General features: G+C 44.7%; 1 protein-coding gene across 5 annotated transcripts in view; it reads right to left on the bottom strand.

Moving 5' to 3' along the window:
* Positions 1-25747, bottom strand: part of SIPA1L2 (signal induced proliferation associated 1 like 2) — a 194934-nt gene that overhangs the window by 77595 nt on the left and 91592 nt on the right. For 4 of the 5 annotated variants that reach the window (XM_072970955.1, XM_072970953.1, XM_072970957.1 and 1 more), the window contains exon 2: positions 16518-18236. In XM_072970955.1, the coding sequence (XP_072827056.1) occupies positions 16518-17994 (1477 nt within the window). In that variant the 5' untranslated portion in view covers positions 17995-18236. The remainder of the gene's footprint in view (positions 1-16517; positions 18237-25747) is intronic. The other variant, XM_072970954.1, reaches the window with a different exon arrangement.

The raw sequence follows: 25747 nt of genomic DNA, 5'->3' as shown, positions 1-25747 counted from the left end.
CTACATACTATATATAACTTATATACTATATACTATATACACACTATATACTATACTATACTATATACACACTATATATACTATATACTATATATACACTATGTACTACATGTATTATATATATACGCTATATATAGTATATACACACACACAATATGTCATGATACTAGGTCCCAAAGAAAATGCATCTTTATAACTAAAACCAAATCAATGCAGAATTTTCTTAGTTGAAGTCAGCAAACGTCATAACAAGAACTTTCACTTTACTGCAATGAGCTCTTTATCCTAAGCACTAAGAACCTATTTCAAGAAGTTACTCACAAAAATGCCCAGATCCCTTTCAGGCATCTGATGAAACCTGAGAGGTGAATCAAAAGAACTGCACATTATTTTAGGGAGAAAGAGTGGACAAATAAACAAAATCCCCTTTTAGGATAAAACTGACAGCCCGTATTAAGCGAATCAAAACATTAACTGTAATATTTGACAACTAAAAATCCTACTGCGTGCCTGCTGCTCCCACACTCGGGGCGGATGACAGACCAGGGGAGCAGGTGCAGGGGCTGACTCGGGGGGACATGGGGGACTTTTCTGGGGTGATGGCGCTCTCCTACACCGTGACTGTGGTAGTGGTCACAGTCCACATTTGTTTGTCAAAACTCTCAGAACTGGACACTTACAAGCGGTGAATTTCACTGTGTGTGAAGTACGTGTTTTACAACTGGGGAGGAAACACAGGTCAATGAGAGGAAGAGCTGGCAGTCTTGGCAGATGGGTGGGTCTCTGGCACAGACACAAGTCATGACCACGTCACTCACCCAGCACTTCCATCCCCATTGCCTTCAGCGAGCAGAAGACTATTCCTCCTCAAGTACGCACTCTCTCTCCTCCCATTTTCTCTACTACTACTTTACCCTCAACCCACCTCGCACTGTCTTCTGCACTGCTACTCTGTTCGAGAACTCCAAGGCATCTCACTGCCAAATCCAACACCGAATACCTTTCCGTCTCTGCCCGGGCAGACCTACCCGCCATGTTCCCACGGTTGGCTGTCCGCTTGGGGCTGAGACCCTCCACTTTCTCAATTTCTGTGACACCTCCTCTCAGGGGGAGGCAGCTTCCAGGACTTTCCTTCTGGGTCTCCTTTGTGGCTCCTTCTCCAGCCTCTCCTTACAACAGGACTGTTTCCCAAGGTTCATTTTCTGCCCCTGGCTGTCCTTTCTGCTTCTGCTTCTGTCTTCATCCTTAACTGTCTGAAAGTCCATCCTTCCATCCATCAAACCATCTTCTCCTTCAAATTCCTCAATGCTGTCATTTCAAGCTCTCTGCAGGCTCTTCTCTCAAGGATCTCCTAACTCATATGCATTTGCCCCCTCCACCTTCCATTTTTTCACTTGACGTTCTTACTCACCATTCAAGACTCAATCCCTTTAGTCCATTTTGAGATTACGTTTGCATGTGGTGTGAGGAAATGTTCTAATCTCACTCTTTCACATGTAGCTGTCCAGTTTACTGAAGAGACTACCTTTTCTCCATTGTATATCCCTGCCTCCTCTGTCGTGGATTAATTGACTGCAGATGTGTGGTTCTATTTCTGGACTCTCTATTCTGTTCCATTGACCTATGGGTCTATTTTTGTGGCAGTACCATGCTGTTTTGATTACTGGAGCTTTGTAGTATTGCCTGAAGTCCGGAAGGGTCATGCTTCCAGCTTTGCTCTTTTTTCCCTCAAGCCTGCTTTGGCAATTTGGGGCTTTTGTGGATCCATATGAATTTTAAGATTATTTGTTCTAGTTCTGTGAAAAATACCATGGGTATTTTGATAAGGACTGCATCAGATCTGTAGACTGCTGTGGGTGGTAGGGCCATTTTAACAGCATTCTTCCAATCCAAAAATACAGCATATCTTTCCATTTCTTTACAACATCTTAAATTTCCTTCATCAATGTTTTATAGTTTTCAGAGTATAGGTCTTTCATTTCCTCAATTAAGTTTATTCCTGGGTATTTTATTCTTTTAGATGCGACTTTAAATGTGATACTTTTTTTAACACTCTCTTTCTGGTCATTCATTATTAGTGTATAGAAAAATAACAGTTTTCTGTATATTAATCTTGTATGCTGAAACTTTGCTGATTTCATTTATTAGTTCAAATAATTTTGGTGGAAACTTTAGGGTGTCCCATGTCAAAAACTATGTCCTTTGCAAATAGTGACAGTTTTGTTTCTTCCCTTCCAGTTTGGACATCTCTTATTTCTTTTCTTGTTGGATTGCTGTGGCTAGGACTTCCAATTCTTTTGTTTATTTGTGTCAGATTTATTTATTCATTTATTTTTAAATAGGACTTCCAAATCTATGTTGAATAGAAGTGGTGGGGATGGGCATCCTTGTCTTGTTCCTGAATTTAGAAAAAGGCTTTCAGCTTTTCCTTCCAGTCAATTTTCAGTGAGATTTGTTCCCACGTAGATGTATTTTTTGATGTGTCTGTGCGGGTGGGGTGGGAATTGAGCTCCATGTCCTCCTACCCCGCCATCTTGATCCATCTCAGTCCTTGAACTTTTATATCCTGAAGGTTTAGCATTACAGAGCCTGAGAGATGCTTAATAAACTGGTGCTTAATAAATTGTTCTGAAATTACTGAACCAAAGTAGACTCCCCTGGTATTGCTCAAATGTTAACAGTCATATCTAACCTCAACCAGGTATATCAAAATAAAAACAGGGAGGTAGCTCATTTCATGATGGGCAGTGGACAAGATACTTTGAAAGGTCTTGGGGCCCAGAAATGTAGCAGGAATTCTTCTCAGTGAGAAGGGAAATGTGGTTGCTTGAAAAATTTGTGCAAGTATTTACAAAACAATACAGGAAACTACACTCTGTTAGTCTCCCGTTACTACTACAACACATGACCACCAACCTGGGGGCTGAACACAGCACCTACTTATTGTCCTGCTGCCCTGGGGATTCGAAGTCCAAACTCAGCTTTAATGGACCAAAAAACAAGGGTCTGGCAGAGAGAGCTAAGCTCCCTTGGGAGGCTCTGGGGAGAATCTGTTTCCTTACCTTTTCCAGCTTCTAGAGCTGCATTCCTTGAATTCCTTGGTTCATGGAGGCCCCTTCCTCTTATCTTCAAAGCCAGCCCTTGAACTTGCTTCAGCGGCCACACTGCATTCTTCCACATCAAATCTCCCTCTATCTTGTATATGGACAGTGATGACTGGATTTGCATTTCCCCAGATAATCCAGCATCATCTCCCACCCTCAAGATCCTTAACTTAATCATGCCTGCAAAGCTGCTGTTGCCATATAAGGTGACATACACATGTTCCAGGGATGAGGACCTGGATACCTTTCAGGAGCCAGTATTCAACCTACCACACAGACTTCATTCATTTCCATTCCTTCACTCAAATATTGAGCACGGGATAGGTGTCAGCTCTGTGTAAGAAATTGAGAAATATGGGAGAGCATCTAGGTACATGGTTTTAAACAAGATAGCAGTCCTTGTTCCATGTTTCCTCACTCTTGACTCTGTTCCCTCGAAACAATTCTTTTCCGTACTGAGTGTTCTCACCCATGACTACGATACATCTCCTCCATTTATTTGAGGTTTTCCTTGCTCTCAGTGACATTTTGTAGGTTTCCGTAGTGGTCATTCCTATCTTTGTTTAGATTTAGTCCTAGGTCCTTGATGTTTTATGATAATATAAATGCCTTTTAAAATTTTTCCATTTCTATTTGCCTGTTTTTCTGTATATGGATAATCAGGGTTGTAGATTTGATTTTTCTCTCCTTTTAGTTCAATCAGTTTTTGCTTTCCATATCTTGAAGCTATGTTCTGGGATGCTACAAGTTTAGGGAATTTATCATTAGGAAATAATGGTCCATCTTTAGCTATAATGGTCCATATCTTCCTTTAAAGTCTACTTCCTACTAGACGGATCAGGTGGGGACTCAACGGACCAGCTACCTGTACAGGTAGGACCTTTTGCATGAGCACGTCCATGTCCCCAGAAGGTTCTTCCCTTCTCCTGTCTGGAGGCACTGAGCCCAAATAAGTGAGCAGGGCCGGGCAGCTCACTGTGTCCACTTTCACTTAATCCCCCATCTTTTGTTTAGCACCCTGGCTCATTGTCTCCAGCACAATCCTCAGTTTTCCACCTGGGTGAGGGGACAATAGGAAACTGACCTTGAGGGACAGGAGGGAGAATCCAGCATTTTCAAAGCACTGAACTAGTCCCCTTTTTCTTATGCCCCAGACCTTCAGAAGTGCTTCTGGGGCATGGCTGACTAGCTTCTGATGACCTGTCCCCTCCACGTGCTGCCCGCCACCGCAGGGTGGGGGTGGCATCCTCAGCCTGCAGGACGTGTCTTGCTCTTCCCTCTGCTTTGGCACCACTTGCCTTACACAGCCTCTTCGGAGTTCTCTGCTCCTTTGTGACTTTCTGCCCTTTGGGAATGCCTACACCCTCATTTTTTAGTGGTGTTTGGAAAGGGGAGAGATTACATGCCATCAAATTGCCACATTTAACTGGCAGTCCTAAACTCACTTACTCTTAAATATCATTCAAATGAGCCTACTAATAATTGGTTTCTGAATCTGAGCTTTCCTACTTATCACCTACTTAATCTTGGGTTAATTGCATGACCTTTCTTAACCCCAGCATCTCCACCTGCCCCTCAAATACACACAATACATTTATCATTAGCCTGAGAGATGTATTATAGTTGAAAGCAGGCATATTATTGACCAAAAACTAAATGAAAGACAAAAAAGGGAGTGAACACAAAAGAAACAGCACTATAGGGCATTTTGATTTTGAAGCCAGCAGCCCTACACAGTTCAAGAGTGACTAAAGGAGGTTCATACTTTTTTTTTAAATTTTATTTTTTATTGATGCATAGGTGATTTACAATGTTAGTTTCAGGTTTACAGCAAAGCGATCCAGTTATACATACACATACATATCTATTGTTTTCTTTTCAGATTCTTTTCTTGTAATAGATTGTAGGCCATTACAAGATATTGAATACACTCCCCTGTGCTCTACAGTAGGACCTTGTTGTTTATCTGTTTTAAATATAGTAATGTGTATCTGTTAATCCCAAACTCCTAATTTATCCCTCCCCCACCCTTTCCCCTCTGGTAACCATAGTTTGTTTTCTATGTCCATGAGTCTGTTTTTGGTTTATAAATAGAATTTGTGTCATTTTTTTATTCCACATATAAGTGATATCATATTATATTTGTCTTTCTCTGTCTGACTGACTTCACTTAGTATGATCATCTCTAGGTCCATCCATGTTGCTGCAAATGGCATTATTTCATTCTTTTTATGGCTGAGTAGTAGTCCATTGTGTGTGTGTGTGTGTACACACACACACACACACACACACACACACACACACACCACAGCTTCTTTATTTAGTCATCTGTTGATGGACATTTAGGTTACGTCCTTGTCTTGGCTGTTGTAAATAGTGCTGCTATAAACATTGGGGTGCATGTGTTTTCTTGAATTACAATTTTCTCTGGATATATATCCAGGAGTGGGATTGCTGGATCACGTGGTAAGTCTATTTTTAGTTTTTCAAGGAACACCCCACACTGTCCTCCATTGTGGCTGCACAAATTTACTTTCCCACCAACAGAGTAGGAGAGTTTCTTTTTCTCCACACTCCAAGGAGGTTCATACTTTTAATCTCAAATGCTGATCTGTAATCAGAGGTTACGTTGCATTCAGGGTCATCTTTTAGAGAAAGCTGTGGCATATATAATACTTCACTGAATTATTTCTATCTGGAACTGACTGGAAAAAAAAAAAAAAAGAGGAGCCCAAAATGTGTGTATGACCCTTTTCACCAAAGATGGCAGGCAAATTAGAGAGAAAGACATTTTTGTCCCTGATGCCTACCTCCCTCAGCCATGCCCCACGCTCATTTGTGATTTTTCTCTCTCCATCTCACACAGACACACACTTTTGAAAGGTAAGCAGAGATGACATTTCTGCTGCTTACAAGCATTAAGCGTTGGACAGGCCTGCTCTGAGGCCCTAGAGCTGTTTTCTAAGAGATCTGTCCATGCTTCTAATTTCCCCAAGGAACATTGCAGGTTACCAAGATGTGTTTCTAAAGAACGCACCATTTTCTGCTGCACACCGTTAACACACTGTCAAGCCTTCATACAGGGTGTCCCACACACCAGGAAGGTAAGAGCAGGGAAGATGACCCCTGAGGTTTCTAGGAGGGAGCCAGGTTAACCCTCTCACATGACACCTGGCTGGTCCCCTTCAGGACAGCTCAGCCCTGTTCACCTGCACCAGAAGAGCCTTTTCATCTGCGGGAACAGGACAATGAGCAAGCACCCCCTCCCCATCCCCAGCCCACCCTTATCCGAGCACATGATTTCCATAAAATTGCTTCAAGGGTGAATCGCATAAAACCCTTCCTTGGCAGAATGGGAGCTGTGAAAAGGCTGTGGAAAGGCTGAATGAAAACCTATATATCATGCAAATACAACAGAGCCAGATTTCAAACAAAAAAATTCAGGTAACAAGATTTCAGTGTAGGAAATGAGATTCAGGGCATCTCCGTGGTGCACTTTGGCTGTTCAGCAAAGAAAAGAATAATTTTAATTCGGAAGAATTTAAGAAAATAAAGGGGGGGGGGCAGAGGGGAGCTCCATGGAACCTTAGCCCAGACCCTGCTTCCAGGTCCTGTCGTATCCAGGAGGGGAGATGTACTGGGTTCGTCACTAATGTTCTGGATGGGTAAGGACCACCACTCGACAGGCCTCCCAGGTCAGCGTGTACAAGACAAGCCCTGTGGCTCTGCCGCATGTGACTTCTTAGTGTGGCAGCACCCCATGGGCCATGGGGTCATGAACAAGCCCACCGGAGCCACAAGTGACCAGCGCTTGGTTAGTTACGCACCACAGAAGCTTCTGTTTAATGGTTCTCTGCTCTTTCAATAGCGAGTTGATCATTTAGCTGTCGGCTCACTGCCCATCTGGGTTAAACCCAGGCCTGCAGGTGGCTGCTGTCCAAGTCCTTCCTCTGATGTATCTCCTGCCACCCTTCCCCTCCAAACAGCCGCTTGTCTGCAGTTTAAATCACCTCTCCTGTTTTAGCAGTCAAAAAGAAGTCAACAAGGGATGACGAATAAATGAATGAATGAATGATTGAATGAAATGAAACAACAGGACCTGCTTTTGCAGATAATGTCATCAGAGACATCAAAGAATCGCAAACTCCATCCTGATGTTTCATGGATTAAATTACGGAATTTATCACGATGGGGGAAAATGATGCATTTTCGCTATGCATAGGCTCCTTGGGCCAAAATCTACCCCAAGCCTTAGCTGAGCCTGAGAAACCTGAGGTACTACAGTGAAAAGAAGAATATTAAGCATAACTTACATAAAGTAATTCATGTCACCTCTCTACCTATGAGCAGGTATCCCCATTTTAAAGACAGTAATACTGAAGGACGTGCTCAAGGTCACAAGCCAGGTGACAGGATGCAAACCGAGGCCGTGCGGCCCTGGAGCACTCCCAGGTAAATCACCTCAAGGCGGATGAGATTACTGTAAAGCTTTAACTGACAGAAGTCAACTTATGCTCAGTAAAATGAACACAACTTAAAGATGAGACATCATATCGGTCCTGAACATCAGGATGGCCTCTTGGGAGGCACAATTTTAAGAAAACCTTGAATAAAAAGTGAAAGTCTAGAGAAGTAAGGCAGCTATCATGGGCTTCCTGAGATAAGGCATGATTTTTAGTGTTATTTGCTAGAAGAATGGGAAGGAAAAAGAAAACACTGGCAGAGCAAGAAACGGTTCACTGCCTAAAAGCCGAGAGACCTGGGCCGTTGCTAATAGGAAAGGTTGCCCGGCTTTCTTCAGTGGGACAAAGAGTGAAATCAATTTTGGATCTGAACAAATACACGGCAGGTGGGTTTTATGAAGCTTCTAGGTGCTCTGAGGCTTTATGTTCCAAAGACTTGAACTTCCAGCTTATGGTACCCGTAGGAAAATGCAAGGGAGTCTGCCCAGTTAACTGCTGTATCGGCAATTATGCAGAAATATTATAGTATTAATAGAGAATTAATTACTCTTCCTAGAGAAATAGGAGAGCATGAGTTCTTCTTCCTCAGTAAGCGACTGGGAAGACATCTGAGGCCAGACCTCTGAGGATGGAAGCCGTGACCTCCCCAGGGCAGTGCACACGTTTCCCGGTCCCATCAGCCACGCAGAACCCAGGCGACGCTAGCCCCCAGGCTGGATCTCCTGTGCAGCTGGGCGATCCCTCTGTGCTAAGAGCCCCGCTGGGGACCTCAATGGGAGCTCTGTTTGTTGGAGGCACCGGCCAGGCAGTGAGGTTAAGAACTGAGTGGGTTTTATCTGCTCAGGGAGGAATTTGCATCTGAGAATAGTACTATTGTTCGGTGGTCCTCAGTTCACCCGTATGAATTTAATAGTGTCCAACTCCCTCTTAATTTTCTTCAGTGACTGTATAAAACCAGAAGGACAAAAAAAAGAAGCCACCAGGCATGAAATTCAAAGCAAATGCGGCCATGCCTCACTCAGCAACGGGGTTCATTTGATGAATGAGCTTCCGCCCACAACTGCTACATTTGGGAAACTTAAGTGCATGTGTTTGGAACCAGACACCTTTCCCCAGGGTGCACCCTGCCACGTGGTCCTCTCTCCTTTTTTTTCCTCTTCATCTTTTATCCATTAAAATAAAGTACTGCCCTTTACATGCTATACTTGGGTGGGGACAACAGTTTATTTTTAAAGAGATGTCTCAAACACGTGTTTAAGAACCAGTGGGAGAAGGAAGAAGTACACCATGTAAAGGTGCTGTTCTAAGCCCTTTTAGGAGCAATTTTTATTATGACCCCATTTTATAGATGATGAACTGAGTCACAAAGAAGTTTAATAGACTTGTTCAAAACTGAGTTGGGATGTAAACCCAAGAGGCTGACTCCAGAATGGTATACGCCCTTAAGATGCACTGCCTCGCCCTTTGTAGTTGGATGCACAGGCCTCCACCTACAAAGAGAATGGACGGCTACCTCTGCCTGATGGCAGAAATTCCCGAGCCACAAAATCGTCAGCTTGTATCAACAGTGGGGAGAGGGCTATTACACACACTCCAGAAGAACTTTTTCTTTTTATTTGTTCATTTGGCATATGTATGTACAAATACCATTCTTCGGTTAAAATACGAATGATCAAGCGTACCATTGGAGAAGGGTCAATTTACATAGAGCTCGGTGAGAGCAGTTAAAAAAAATTAGTGAATTTAAAAATGCTTACAGAAAACGGGCCCTGGAAACAAGGCCTGGAGATATACTGCAGATTCAGCAGAGGAATTCACTCTCAGGCCCTGCAGGTGGCCAGCCAGGGCGGGGCCGGACACAGCAAGGGTCTTCAAAGCTGAAGGGCTGGCATCCTGGGGCAGAAACAGACCTTGGAAAGACCAGTCTTGTCCTTTACACTGTGGTATGGATACACCTTTTGTTGGCATCCAGCCCACTCAGAATCAGCTAAAAATTCTTTTCTGGAAAGTTCCAAGCTTTTCAAAAAGAACCCCAATCTGCCCACCCCTAAGAAGTCTTGTAAAGCTGAGATGGGAATGAGACATCAAAGAAGTTCTCTGTCGTCTTCACGGGCACATGATGCAACTACAAACACCAGGAATCCTAAGCGCCAGGCAGAGGGGAGGGAACTGGGCAAACGAAGACTCTTTCATACGCACTACAGAGTCTGCCCTATACTCAGCTCCTTACACAGAATTTCTACAGGATCCGTATTTCTTTTGCTGTACTTGTTACAGAAAATTGCAAGAAAAAAATGAGTGGGGCACAGAGGCCTCCTTCAGAGAGCTCAGTGAAGATTTGGAAGCCGGAGTGCCAAGGACATCCCAAACATCTCCCCCCAGCCGCCTCACCTTACCCTGCAGATTTCAGGGGAAATTCACAGGGGATGTCTTTGTGCATTTCAGCAAGGACAGCAGGAAAAGTAACAATTCCTCTGCCCCTCAAGGTAAGTTTGAGAAAGATAGCCAAGGGCAAGAGTGTCCAGGAAAGACCCCATGAAACTGACGTCTGGTCACTTTCAGTCTCCTTGACACACAGTGGAGTCAGCTGCCCACAGAAATCCTGATAGCTTAAGAAAGGAACAAAAACCTGTCAGTTTGCTACTTTCAAGAACCATATAAGTATCTTGCTTTCTTCTTAAAGAGTCTCATGTTAAACATATCATGAGAATTTACAACTTATATTTTAAGAATTTATAACTCACATTTTAAAAATGTATGTAAATAATTTAAACGTTGTTTTTGATGTATAGAAAAGCTCCTAAGATAGTAGGATTCTCCTAGACCCTCATCCAGTTCCCTAGCTGTTAACAGCTTACATTATTTTGGTACATATGTTCAACTAATGAACCAACACTGATAAATTCTTATTAACTAAAGTCTACATTTTACGCAGATTTTCTTACTGTCTACCTAATGTCCTTTTCCAGTTTGAGGATCCCATCCAGGAAACTACATTACACTGTGGTCCTGTCTCTTTAGGCTCCCTCCAGGCTATGACAGTTTCTCAGACCCTCCCCTTTTCTGGAGGACCTTGGCAGTTTTGAGGAGCACTGGGCAGGGATCCTGTACAATGTGCCTCAGTTGGGACCTATCTAGTGTTTGGGGTTTGGAGAGGAAGACCACAGAAATGCCACTCATCACGTCAAGTGTACACACTGTCCATGTGACTGACCACTGCTGATGCTGCCATCATTGCCTGGCTAGGGCAGGGGTTGGCAGACTTCTCCACGGGAGTCACTCCCTCCTTCCTTGCTTTATCCTTTCAAGGGGAATTACTAAGCACAGCCCACATCCAAGTGGCGAAGGGCAAGGCTATGACATAAATTTCTATGATATTTCAAATTTTATGAAATTTAAACTTTTTTATATCACTTTGCTTTTCAAGTAAAGATCTGTTTGTTACAATGGACATTTCATGAGTATACTTGACCGGAGTGGTTTTGCAGGTGGATCTCAAGGGGAAGAAACAAACGTCTCTTTATCACTTTCTTTCTATCAAGTTGATAAGCTGTTTGTTTGAAGTAAATACAGTCCTTAACTCCTCTGTCCAAACTGGGGTTGGCAAATACCAGGCATCTCCCTGTACATGCACGGTGGATACATACAAAAATAGATTTAAAACAAAAAGCAAGCTTCTTCTGTATCACACAGGGAACTATATTCAATATCCTGTAATAACCTTTAATGAAAAAGACTATGAAAATGAATATATGTATGTATATGCATGACTGGGACATTGTGCTGTGCACCAGAAACTGATACATTGTAACTGACTGTACTTCATACTTAAAAAATTAAAATAATTAAAAAATCAAAATAATTGATCATGGCCCTTAAAGTGCTGATGCAGCTCTGTACAAAATTTACAAATGTTCAGATGATGGAAATGTGATTACCCAAAGTAAGTTCCACAGCAACAGCTACAGAAGGCTCCAACACACACGTTTATTTGCATCAGACAAAACCTACCAAGATAGAGATGAAACTGTTCTTGGGGATTCCTTCTTGTGGGTTGGGGTGATTTTATTTCTTTTCCTTTTGTTTCTCTACCTTTCCTTATTTCCCCATAATCATTCCATAATACTTAAATGTCGCTTAAAAATTCTAAGCCGAAAAAAAAAAGATAAATATGGTCAATCTTGGTATTTTTCCCCCTACATCCAGAGGACACATATTCCTGTACCAGTGGAAAGGTTCTTGTAAGACAATGTTCCCAGAGGCTCAGAACAGTTCAGCCACTTTTCAGTTCCCTCCTGAGGCATCAAAGACACCTAGCTTCAGCCTTTGCTCTGGTTTTGAGACTGGCCGGGACCTGGGACCTTGTGCTGCAGGGCTCACACCTGGACAAATGTCTCCTCGAGCAACAGAACAGAAAGAAACTATAAGGGGCTAAATACAACTGCATGCACTGGCAGTGAGGGCAAATTATGAACAAGACACAAAAACCCAACTGCCATTTCTGAAGTGCCAGGAGCAGAAGCAGGGGACTGCGTAAGATCCCTGCACACAGCACCACCAAGGGGGTGGGTGGACCACCTAAGCCACCACTCCAGCCCCACACACTGATCTGGCCCCACCCTCACCCCATGTAACAGATCAGCTCACCCCTACCCAAGTAAGGAGCAAGGAACCGGTTACTTGTTTTTGCTCCCTGGTGCTATAGCAGGAATCACAACAAAGCCTTACCTGAATTTCTCGTCTGGCCTCTTATTGATTAAGGAGACCAAGAACTCTGGTCGATAACAGTCTGACCTCTCTTTACCCCAAAGTGACTTACTCTGCCTTCTGGAGACACCCTTGTCTGTGTGAACCGATGTCAGACACAGGGCAGCTTTAGAATTTCCAAATAATTATCAAGTGTACAAGTTCCTAAAAAGTACCAGACACCCAGGAACCCACAGCATCTCTCTGCTGTCCCAGTGGCTCCGGCTTCAGCCACACTGGTGACAGCCTGCTGCTGGCCCGAAGCTCTAAGTGGCCCTAAGCACCAGGTGGTCTGCTGTGCTGCAAGGGAAACTAAAGGGACTTCAAATCAAGTCTCCGGCGGGAATCCCTGTCTAAGGGGCCCCAGGTCCCAGAGGAGGGAATGGCGGTTTTCCAAGTTTTGTGAGAGAAAGAGCAGCCGGCACACAGCACCCACCTGTCTCCATGGTCACGAAACATTACGGAGCACTCACTAAGCTTGCTGCAATCCTCACGCTCTTTTAAAAAGCTGTTTCACTAAAGGCTACAGATGGATTTGCCCAGACAAGTGATGCTGCTTCACCGTGTATCGACCATGGCAGGCTACTCCCCTGCATAAATCCCTCTGCAAAGTTACTAAAAAGCCGTTGGTGACTATGTATCACAGGAATACACCCCAGGTGCAAAGGGCAGCCATTTCACGTTAACAACCCAACAGAGTCACCCCCATGATTAAAGCTCAGTGCTTTAAACCTTTCCCAGCGATCAGGGGCCATTTCATCCTTTTGGAAATGAAGCTGCACACAGAACAATGAAGAATGGAGAAAAACAGAAAGGCATTCTGGAAAGCCTCAAAAGATTCCCTGAGAGCCTGCTTCCAAAGAGAACAACTTGAATGAAGGGGCGGGGGAAGGAAAATAGAAAAGCTACCTGTGGAAACACCCTCTCAATCTGGGCCAGCCTGCCCAGAGCGTCTGCATTTAAACACAGACAAACAAACACACACCACGATGTTCCTGAAACTATGGTGTTGGCCGCTCTGAAGTCCACTCGTTGAAGCTGGTGTGAATCTGAGTGGATGTAAAATGGGGGGGGGATTATTAATTTAATCATTGCCCTCTGTATCTGGTAAACAAATGCTTTTAAGTGTGTAGTCCATGGGGAAAAGCTGGGCTCCATCCCCATACACAGGCGGCCTCGGCCACCTGACCCAGGGAATCCAGGCTGCCGCTGCCGTTTTCAACCCTTAATGACTCTGCAGAGAGACGAGCCAGAGCCCAGCAGTTGCTGTTGTAGCCAATTGCGTTCTGAAGTGATGGGCCCGCAGGGAACAGCTACACACATAGGGGAAAGCAGGCATGGTTCACAGCAGCAGGGAGCTAGGGCAGAGGGGCAGACTGGGGCTCCATCTGAGCCGGTCTCCTCTGCTCCATCGTGGCCCCAGGTCCCATTAGCTGCACAGCAGTCACCTTCCCCAGCACAGAACTGCAGGTCATTGAAAACAGAGGGCCTCAGGGATGGCCGCCCGTTCCCTCACTTTGCAGGCTTCGTAGAGGAGGCTAGACTTAAGCTGTCTGGCTCGTTCCCAGACCCAGAGGGAGCCCAGCACCCCGAAACTGTCAAACCACGTGTCTGCACCCACGCTCCACTCCCCCCCAGGGCATCTACGCTCACTCAGATCTTTCCTTGGAGCTTACTGATGTTTTATATCACAGTCCAACCCAACAAGTTTGATGATGTCATTTGTAAAGCCCTGGAAAATCCTAAGCAGCAAAGCAGAAAAAGTGCCTCCGCCCACAGACAACCCTTTAAAATTCTTAGGAAGTGAGAGTTAAGAGTTCAAGGGAAACTACAGAAGGGGGTCAGGAGAATTAACAAAATCATCTCTCAAAACAGACCCTAGGAACATTAAAGGGTGGCAACCCTGGGTGCAGAAGACATCAGTTCTTTATTCTATTTATGCTGCATAGACTTCAGACACTGAGATGTGCAAAGGAGTGAAAATAAGATGCTAGTACTAAACACGCATGTATACATATACACACATACATAGAATTCTTACGTTCTGATATTTTAAAGGGTGAATCACAAACTACTTATGAAACTAAGCAGAATGACTCATTGCCTGAGGGTTTCAGGGCATAATCATTCTAAGAGACTATTTTATTGCTAGCACTGACAGTCATGGCTTCATCGATTTAAAAAAAAAATCTGAAATAGTTAGTCCATTTCTCCATGGTCCCCCTTTCCAAAAATAACTCACTTCCACCTAGAAAGCATCTGTGAGCAGAGTTTTTTAAGGCGCTGCCCCTGCACGTACAGTCGTGAGGGCCAGGAGTTATTTCTGGAGTAGAACTAAAAAGAAGGCCTGAGATTCTGTGAGTTCACTGGCTGGGAGGCTGTAATCACAGTGGTGAGACCAACGTACACTGGGAGCCAGGACTGAGACCGGCGTGCAGGGACACTGCTGGGGACCCAAGATGCTGACAGAATCATTTCAGCCCCACCAAGTCAAAAGACCGAGAACAGAAAGACAAACTATGTGACCAGTCGCAACGCACGTGCCTGCTTTGTTAGCTACGTTCTTATCAACATCACAGTCTTTCCGCTAATGTATACAATTTCCTAATACTATGTTGTTGGCTGACTGGTTCAGTCTAGATCAATGCAAAAATGTGGGGAAATGGTTAATAACTGCACTTGGTGGGGAGGGTATAGCCCAAGTGGCAGAGCACGTACTTAGCACGCATGAGGTCCTGGGTTCAATCCCCAGTACCTCCTCTAAAAAAATAAATAAACCTAATTACCTCCCCTCTCAAAAAAATAAAGAAAAAATTAAATTAACAAATAAATAAAACATTAAAAAATAGTAATTGCACTGTATCTGGCTTGTTGTCCATGGGAAAAGGCACCAAAAAGGTTCCAGGTACTGAGGTGGATGGAGTGACCTCCTGAGGCTGAAGTGACACCCCAACCTACCCCAGAAAGAAACAGCTGGGGTCAAAGACTAGAGGCAAGCATTCTGAAGATAGAAACCAATTTTAAATAAATTCAAAGTACCATCAGTTCACCATTATCCACGCCGGTGGTAGGAGAGTTTATTCATGAAGCCACAGAACGAAGAGAAAGACCCCGGGGCTGGCTGGACCCACCCCCGCCTCCTTCGTGTTCCAAGACGTGACACCTGGGAACAGCAAGGGGTACGCAGGTAAAGCTGGAAACAGAAAACTATGACCCTGAAAAGTATGCTGTCCTAGAAGGAGGGGCGGAAAGGAGCAAGTCACACCCACCAAGAAGGCAGGGCCAGTGTCCCCGAGGGCTCCCTTTGCCCTGTGTTACTGACATATGCCTCAACACGTTTCTCTTTTAAGCCTCTCGAACAGAGTGATTCTCATGTCCCTGGAATAACTGAGGACACTTACTTAAAGGCTGAGGACTCATCTACAGGACTTCCGAGGAATGCATCCTTCAAGCCTTACCATGTAAATAAAATTTAGGGAGGGGGAGGGTATAGTGCTCAGTGGTAGAGCATGTGCTTAGCATGCACCAGGTCCTGGGTTCAATCCCCAGTCCCTTCATTAAAAAATAGTAATAAATAAAAGTTAACATCATTTATTTTACATATAATTAAAGAATTTCTAAAATAACAATACCACGGAATTATCTGTGTCTTAACCTTTACGCCTGTTTGTAGAATTTGAAGAAAACAACATTTGTCTTTCGGGCTAACTCATACATTCTCAACAAAGACTTATTTAACACCCCCAATGCATACAACAACGCCGTCAGAGCTGCAAAGACGTAAGATTCAAAAGACGAAGTGAAGGTGGAGGAGAAAAGTACAGAGAAGACTAGGAGAGAAGGACCAGAATTATGCACCGTGAACAGTGTAAGAGATGATTTCGAGCAATGAAAGGGCGATCGTGTTAATCAGGGAAGGGGTGGATCTAAATGAAGTCTACGTGTGTGATGCCCCCAGGCCGGTAGAGAGAGAGAGAGAGAGGAAGGAGGCGCTTCCACGTCAGGGACTGTGAATCTGCGAAGGCAGGAAACGGGGGGCTTCTGGTGGGGGGGGATACTCTGGCAGCGACGGAGGGTCCGGGATGCGGAACAGGCCCGAGCGCAGGGCACAGTGGCCTCGGACGCTCCCAAGGACGCGCTGGGACACACGGCCGCGCCCCGCGGGCGCCCCGAGGACAGCGCCCCGGGCCCGGCCCCGGCCTACCTTTGCCGTAGAAGAACTTGCGGTAGTAGTAGGCGCCCAGGTCGATGTGCTCTATGATGTAGCGCTTCACCTTCTCCCGGTGGATGGGCTGGTTCTCCCTGGGCACCTCCAGGACCGACACCCCCGCGTTGGTGCAGTGGGAGCTGAGCGACGACTCGAAGGAGCAGCTCTCCCCGGAGCTGAAGGAGGACGAGCTGGCCCTGCAGAGGGCGATCCTCCTGTCGCCCTCGCCCCCCGTCTCGTTCCGGAAGTACGGGCAGCTGAGGACCAGCTCGTTGCTCTTGCCGTCGCCCTCGTCGGCGTCCAGGTTCTCCTTGCAGTTGAGGTCCTCCTTGCTCCCCAGCGGGGACTCGCAGCCGCCCGCCTGGCCCGCCGGCACCTGGGTCTGCGAGGCCGCCGACGCGCCGGTGGTGATGTTCTTCCTCTTCCCCACGTTGGCCCGCGTCGCCATGGCTTCGTTGATGTTAAACAAAATGCTCTGGACGTCGTAATGTGCAAAGCAGCGCTGACAGTGCCAAGGGCGGACGCCCCTCTCCAGGCGGCCGTCCTCCGGGTCGGAGGTGAACCTGAAGGTCTCGTGTTCGCTTTTAACGGTCCGCAGCTTTCGGAAGAGGGACGTTTCCACCGACTCCGACTTCAACCTCCGTTTGAACGGCCTGTCCCTGTCTCTCCCCATCAGGAGGCCACTGTCCACATAGTCTAAGCCTGAGATGCGGACGAACTCTCCTCGCGAGATCTGTGCCGCCGCGTGGAGGCTGGGAGAGATCGCAGGATCGCAGGGGAAGAACTCGGGGAACCCGAAAGGGGCCATCGCCTTGTGGTCGTAGTTCTCCACCCGGTACCCCCTGAGCATAGCGAAGAAGTTTTCCCCGGACAAGCCCTGCCGGTCGATGGAAGACGTGCTCCCGTACTCCCGGTGGAGGGCCGCCCCGGTGTTGGGGTTCACCGCGTTTTGGTCTAAGACATCTTCGGCGTCGATGTCACTGATGGTGACGTCACTATTGCTTCTCTGTCTTATGGGGTGAAGTCCCCTTTGAGGCGAGTGAACGAAGATGTCTCCCATTGTGTACTTGGCCTCCACGAAGTCTAGGTCAAGCTGCGCCTCTGGCTGGCCGTCGCTCTGGTCATTCTGCCCATTGTGCATAATGGATGTGACGCTTTCGTAGCTGGTCTGAGACCGGCTCTCCCACAGGGGCTTGCAGGGCAGCTCCTTGGAGCAGTCCTTTTTAGGAGGCCACTCGGACACTCTCGCTCTCACACCCATCTTGGGCACGGCTGGGGTACCATTAGCCGGACCGCCGCTCTCGCTGGAACTCGGGGCATTCAGAGAGGCGGCAGGTCCCATGTTGCCATTAAGGGCTTTAAATTTTCGAGCAAAATAATCATCGGACTGCATGATCCTGGGAGGATCCTTGAACTTGGAAGAGGCTCTGCCAAGCTTGTGCTTCTCTTCTTGTGACTGCCTGGGGTCACTCATGTCTCCCCAGCCGAGACGCTCCAAGTCTCACGAGGAGGACGGGTGTAAGTCTAACGACATTGTTATTCACCAAGGCTTCTTCTACAGCTGTGGTTTCTCTTCTTAACCAAAAGCAAACAACATTTTCAGAGTATGGTGTCTCCGAAACCCACTTGCTTCTCAGCTGTTGTAATAATTTTGTGCACCTCCGTCCTTTTCAAAAGCATGCTTTAAGACATCCGGCCGCATTTCCTTCACCTGAACTGAAAAACAGAAAACAGCCATTAACAGTGATTACAGCTCAAGTTCAACACATTCTCCATATGGTTTCTTCTCTGTCCTTTGCTCCTCCTCTTGACCATCTTCAATTCCCCACGAAAGGGTCATGCAGTTTCCTGGTCCTGCACTGGTGTTCATACCTTTCCTTCTCTCCTAACGCTCTGCCCTCCTGCTCTACTTGGCTGCCTAGAATTCACAGCACAATCAAGCAGTACCCTCTCTAAGAAACTTTCCAGGACCTCTCCCACCCTCAGCCCACATCTGAGAAAAGCATGCTTCCTCTGTGTTTCCATAACACTCCACTCACACGTACCACAGCCGTTCCCCTTACACTCTCAGTGCTGTTTACCCATCAGTCTTCTCCGCTAGCTCACTGCAAGCTCCTTTATGTCAGGAACGCCTTTCATCTCTGTATCAACATGGCCTATTAATGGAGCCCGGCTCGCATCAGGCAATCAAGCCACATTTCAGTTAGTTATAAGAGTAACACAGTGATTATGTAATTGTTTGAGTATTATTAAACTTTCAAAACAGTTAAACTCAAAACGTCCAGGAGCAAAAGGGGCAATCCCGGGCATTAACAATGAGTTTTCTGAACGCCCTCTTGCAAGCAAACAGGAGCTCACAGAGCTACAGCGGGAAGGAGTCTTCAGGAATGCGACGTCTGAACAGGCACAACTTTCGAGCTCATCACACCACTAGCACCCTGACAAATGCGCAGGGGAAATGGAAGCTGAGAGACGGAAAACACAATTCACCTGTGCGGCTGGTAGATACCTGACCTCATCAACTCTCCTCTTTAATTACAAATCATTTTTTTTCCAACTTATTCCAGGTACTGCATATTTCCCTAAGTGATGGCTGGCTGAGAATCTTACTGGCGGCGCAATAAAAGAATGACGCTACTTCTGAAAATAATGATGATATTAAAGTATAATATAGTTGACTTCCCTCAGCCTTCACCAAAGCAGAAAAAATAACTGCAGTCCTGTTAGAAATTATGCTAAAACTCCAACTAGCTGAACAGTGGAAGAACTGTTTTCAGTGGGCTCCTACTGGCTTTGCAATGACCATGTGGTGGTCTATTGGAATAGCAGGCCTTTACTTATGATAGCAGCTCGCTTTCCTCCTCATTGAGGGGAAAAAATCAGCCTGGCCATGACAACATGCTGTCTGTTCCCAGGGCAGCTTCATAATCGAGGAAATATGATATTTTAGGATGTGGGAAACAGAGCAGGAATGAGCAGTCAGATGCTTCCGTGCACCAAACAGAGCAGCACTTGCCCGGGGTTCTCAGAGGGAAAGGAGAGCTGACCGTGTCCGTCTTAACTATTTCACTTAGAATTCATGTGTTTAAAAGAATCACAGATGATGCTGAATTATAGTTCTAGACTGTATAACTTAGATTATCCTCAAATCTTTTCATGAAAACTGAAAAAATGGCAACTGAGATACGAAAGAAACAACTTTCTCCCTGATAGCTCTCTGCTGAAGTGGCATCTGACTTGCTGGATGAGGCTTCTGCATAATCTATACATTCAATCGATAAGTCTGCTGCTTACAGAACCCTCAACAAAGTTTGAAAGAGTAAGAATAACCTCTCATGGTTAGCACAGAGCTGTGTGGATTCTCAGTAGGCTGTAAAATGGTACTCATGTTCGTTACTGACCACTAACTCGCAGGCATCCTGTTACAGAAGGAAGAACCAAGCCCTACCTGACCTCAGTCTCAATCACTGAACTGTGCCGTTTCTAGAAATATAATCAGGAACTGAGGGCTCACCATCTTAACAAATTAGGAAAAAAACAACAAAATGTACCAAAGGAAAGAAAAAATGAATACAGATAAAAGCTGAAATTAATGGAATGGTGGGGGTGGGGAAAAGGGACCCTCCTACACTGCTGGTGGGAATGCAGTTTGGTGCAGCCACTGTGGAAAACAGTATGGAGATTCCTCAAAAGACTAGGAACAGACTTACCATATGACCCAGGAATCCGGCTCCTGGGCTTACATCCAGAAGGAACCCTACTTCAAAAAGATACCTGCACCCCAATGTTCACAGCAGCACTATTTACAATAGCCAAGACATGGAAACAGCCTAGATGCCCATCAATAGACTGGATAAAGAAGATGTGGTATATTTATACAGTGGAATACTACTCAGCCATAAAAATCAACAACATAATGCCATTTGCAGCAACATGGATGTCCCTGGAGAATGTCATTCTAAGTGAAGTAAGCCAGAAAGAGACAGAAAAATACCATTTGAGATCACTCACATGTGGAATCCAAAAAAAAAAAAAACAACAAAGATACAAAACAGAAACAGACTCATAGACATAGAATACAAACTTGTGGTTGCCAGGGGGAGGGAGGTGGGAAGGGACAGACTGGGAGTTCAAAATTTGTAGATACTGACAGGCATATGCAGAATAGATAAACAAGATTATACTGTGTAGCACAGGGAAATATATACAAGATCTTGCGGTAGCTCACTGCAAAAAAAATGTGACAATGAATATATGTATGTTCATGTACAACTGAAAAATTGTGCTCTACACTGGAATTTGACACGACATTGTAAACTGACTATAACTCAATAAAAAAATGTTAAAAGAAAAAAAGAAAGGACAAATCCAAAAGGTAGTTGTTTTTTTTTTTTTAAAGAGGAAGAAAATAGGTAAGACTCCTTCCCGAGCCTGAAAACGGAAAAGAGAGAAAGAGCAGCATCACAGCCATGCGGAAACGAGACGGGAGACACAGTCACACACACAAGGAGATACTGAGATGAATATAAGTGTAAAACAATTACCCCACAAGCAATCTGTGGCCATACGTTTGGAAACAGAGAGGAAACTACTGATTTCCTGGCAAAATACAAATTCCCCAAACTAATCCAAGAATGGAAAACTTAGAGTGATTACCACTGAAGAGAGTAGAAACTTAACAAACCCTAACTAAAAATATGACCTTGGCTGACAATCCTTTGAGACTTGCCATCTTTCTCAAGATGAAAACCTAAACCCTGGCTTGCGAGTCTCTCCCCAACCTGCCCTGCTCTGAAGCCTCATCTCCCAGGGCTTGCCCCTCTCCTCCCCTATGGGGGCCCAGCCATCTGCAGGGTCTCCCAGTCTTCAGGCTGCCCCCTCTTCAGGTCCATGTCCCTCTAAACGGAGCATCCATCACTTGCCTCGGCCAAGGGGACAGCGGTTCATCCTCGTCCTTCCCATCCCCGCCCAGTGTCCCCGCACAGGGTCCGTGGCACCCTCTCCCTCCTTGTGGACAAGCCCATTTCCACATCTTTCAGTGACTTCCAGTTTCACTCCCTGTAACTCTCTGTGAGGCCCCCGAGCTGCATCTGTTCCCCACTTCAACTGCCATGCTTGGCACCTTTTCCAGGATGTGGTAGAGATGCTCAATAAACGTTATTCAATAAATCAACAAATTACTCAATATATATGACAGGCAGTAACCTTTATCATAATATAAAGTATTTAATATGTGGGGGAGGGTATAGCTCAAGGGGTAGAGCACATGCTTAGCATGCACAAGGTCCTGGGTTCAACCCCCAGTTATCTCCTCCAAAAGTAAGTAAATAAATAGACCTAATTACCTCCCCTTCTCCTGGCCAAAGAAAAAAAAATTTTTTAATATCATATGCTATCACTTATATGTGGAATCTAAAAAATGATACAAATGAACTTATTTACAAAACAGTAAGAAACAGACCCACAGACATAGAAAAGAAACTTATGGTTACCAAAGGGAAAAGTAGAGGAAGGAGGGATAAATTAGGAGTTTGGGATGAGAAGATACTGACTACTTTACATAAAATAGGTAAACTACAAGGTCCTATAGTATAACACAGGGAATTATATTCAGTACCTTGTAATAACCTATAATGAAAAAGAATAGATGTCTACCTGTGTAACTGAATCACTTTGCTGTACACCTGAAACTAACACAACATTATACATCAACTATCCATCAGTTAACGTAAATAAAGAAGCAAAAAGTAAAATATTTGATATTTAAATGGTAGGCTTTTGTGCTACTGAAATCTAGTATAATCATAAAAGTTTAATAATTTTGCCAGAAACACATTAATTATAGAGTTAATTATAACTTAAACACAGAGAGTTGTTAACTCTTTGCAGGACACTTAGACCCAAATCCTGACAACAGGCTGCCTCGACTCTAAATTCAACAGCTGCTCCACTCTGAAAAGAGGGCTTCCCTCCCCTAATTCTGTACCAGATAATGAAGTGATGACAGACAGGTCTTCCAACTGCACGGAAAGGAAGAACGCCATGCTTCACCTTCTAATTGTCTCTGCAGTGTGTCCAAGAGGCTAAAGGTCCGGCCCCAAACAGGACGAGAATGAGACCCACATGGCCCGCCCCACCCTCGGTCTCTGACCCGTCCTGGGTCAGGCAGAGCAGCTGATGGACCGCAGAGCTCCGTTTTCCTGCAGGTGGCCCGCTGCCAGCTTCCTGGGGAGCTGGCATTATGCCTGCGAGTGGTGCCACTCCAAAACAGGATGGCAAGCGGGAACCGCACAGTCAGAGGACCCGGTCAGAAGGGCATCCCTCATGTTCAGTTAGAGATGAAGGTATGTGACCTGAGAGCCCCGCACGTCATTTGTTTAATGGACTTCTGTTAAGTGTGCGCCTGTCCTTCCTCTGTGATTTTACACCATTCTGCTATTCTGCCAGGTTATGATGGTGTTCAACTGGCCAATGCAGAGTTCTCAAACAAAAATGCCATAGCATTTTCCTGCAAAAGCCAAAGTGCTATTTCATGAAATATTAAGAAAACATAAAATAGGGTGGAGGGTATAGCTCAGTGGTAGAGCACATGCTTAGTATGTGTGAAGTCCTGAATTCAATCCCCAGGACCTCCTCTAAGAATAAATAAACCTAGATACCTACCCCCACCAGAAAAACATTTAAAAAAAGAAAACAAAATAGATGGGGGAGGGTATAGCTCAGTGGTAGAGAGCATGCTTAGCATGCACTAGGTCCTGGGTTCAATCCCCAGCACCTTCATTAAAATACATAAATGAATAAATAAATAAACCTAACTACCCCAATTCCCACAAAATTTTAAAAAATTATATATGTAAAAAAGGAAGGAAGGGAGGAAGGAAGGAAGAAAGAAAGAGTAAAATAAAAGGGACCCCTATATGTGCGTGGCATGGGTACCTATCTCCCTTACCACTTGTTCCCTCCTGCCTTAATTCTTTTTTTTAAAAGAACTTTATTCTTTCAGAGCAGTTTCAGGTTCACAACAGAACTGAGCAGAAAATAACGAGTTTGCACATAGCCCTTCCCACCCACACATATATACTCCCCTACCTGGTGCAATCGATGAACCCACATGGGCACATTATTATCAACCAAAGTCCATAGGTTACGTTAGGGTTCACTCTTGATGTTGTACATTCTATGGGCTTTGACAAATGCATAGTGACATGGAGCCACCACTATAGTATCATACAGGGTAATTTCATTGCCCTAGAAATCCCTTGTGCTCCATCTATTCATCCCTCCCTCCCTCCCTCCCTCTCCCCAAACCCCTGGAAATCAAGATCTTTTTATTGTTTCTGTAGCTGTGCCTTTTCCAGAATGTCATTTGGTTGGGATCATACAGTTTGTAGCCTTTTAGACTGGCTTCTTTCATTTAGTAATACATCTTTCAAGTTTCTTCTATGTCTTTCATGGCTTGATAGATTTTTTTTTACTGCACATAATATTTTTTAATTTACATATATGTACTGTTCATTGTTTCTGAGAACGTTTAGATCTTTAGCTTTTCAAACTGACATAGCTATGAAAGGAATAAAGCCAACCACAAAATAAGAATTAATTCAAAAAGATACATACACCCTGCTATTAACAGCAACATTATTTATGATTGCCAAGATATGGAAGCATCATAAGTGCACATCAACAGCTGAACAGACAATGGAGGTGCAGCATACACACACACACACACATATGTGTGTAACGGAATACAAATTCTACTTAAGAGTACCCTAAATGAACTACTTTCCTAACTTCACGGCTAAATGAATTCACCCTGCTCTCTTGGTGTGGTTACCAAGCAAAGTTAAACATCAAAGACAATGCAGAGTCACCGAATCCCTTCCTGAGGACTTTAAACAGAGAGCAGGCTGATAACCTGCAGTGAGACCCAGTCAGCGGCAGGACAGCCTCTTCCCCAGGGAACTGCCCCAACCTGGATCCTGACCACTTGCTGGGACGAAGGATGCAGCGTTCATCGTAGAAGGCTCGTTGATTAAAATGAATCGCTAGGTACAGCCACTGTGGAAAATAGTATGGAGATTCCTCACAAGACTAGGAATAGACTTACCATAGGACCCAGGAATCCCACTCCTGGGCTTGTATCCAGAAGGAACCCTACTTCAAAAGGACACCTGCACCCCAATGTTCACAGCAGCACTCTTTACAATAGCCAAGACATGGAAACAGCCTAAATGTCCATCAACAGATGACTGGATAAAGAAGGTGTGGTATATTTATATAATGGAATACTATTCAGCCATAAAAATCAACAACATAACGCCATTTGCAGCAACATGGATGCTCCTGGAGAATGTCATTCTAAGTGAAGTAAGACAGAAAGAGAAAGAAAAAGACCATATGAGATCGCTCATATGTGGAATCTAAAACAAACAAACAAACAAAGCATAAATACAAAACAGAAACAGATCGATCCATAGACATAGAATACAAACTTGTGGTTGCCAAGGGGGTGGGGGGTGGGAAGGGATAGACTGGGATTTCAAAATGTAGAATAGATAAACAAGATTGCACAGGGAAATATATACAAGATCTTATGGTAGCTCATAGAGAAAAAAATGTGACAATGAATATATATATGTTCATGTATAACTGAAAAATTGTGCTCTACATTAGAATTGGACACAACATTGTAAAATGATTATAAATCATTAAAAAATGTTAAAAAAATGAATCGCTAACCTGTTTCTACAGTGTCCTTCCATTCTTTGAGTTCATTTTTAATACCAAGGACATCCTCCCACAATAGTTTCCAATTATTCTTACATTTCATCAAATTCTGTGGCTCTTGTGCCCCAGGGGGAAAAATTGTCACCAGCACTTCGTGGGTACTTTAAAACTCGATAAATGGACCGGTGTGACCTCCCGGGTGGTGGGACTGCCTTGAGTGGGGCAGGACTAGAAGGGACAGCAACCCACAACTCCGAGAAATGCAAGAACGTCAGAGCCCAAAAGACGAATCTGTTCTCATTCTCAGTCTCGGTCATGACTTCCAAAGGAAAGCACCAAAAGAAAGAAAATGTGGTATTTAAGCCTAATTGTCTTTCGATAGAATGTTTTCAAAGTTTTCTAGAAGACATCGGTGAGTCTTCGAGAACAATATTATAAGTTGCAGTTCAGCCACTCAGCAGGATTGCAGGTGGAGGAAATGGATGGAAAACCACAAAATG

Source organism: Vicugna pacos, chromosome 11 (assembly GCF_048564905.1).
Source record: "Vicugna pacos chromosome 11, VicPac4, whole genome shotgun sequence".
NCBI lineage: Eukaryota > Metazoa > Chordata > Mammalia > Artiodactyla > Camelidae > Vicugna > Vicugna pacos.
This window is presented reverse-complemented; position numbering and strand designations above follow the sequence as displayed.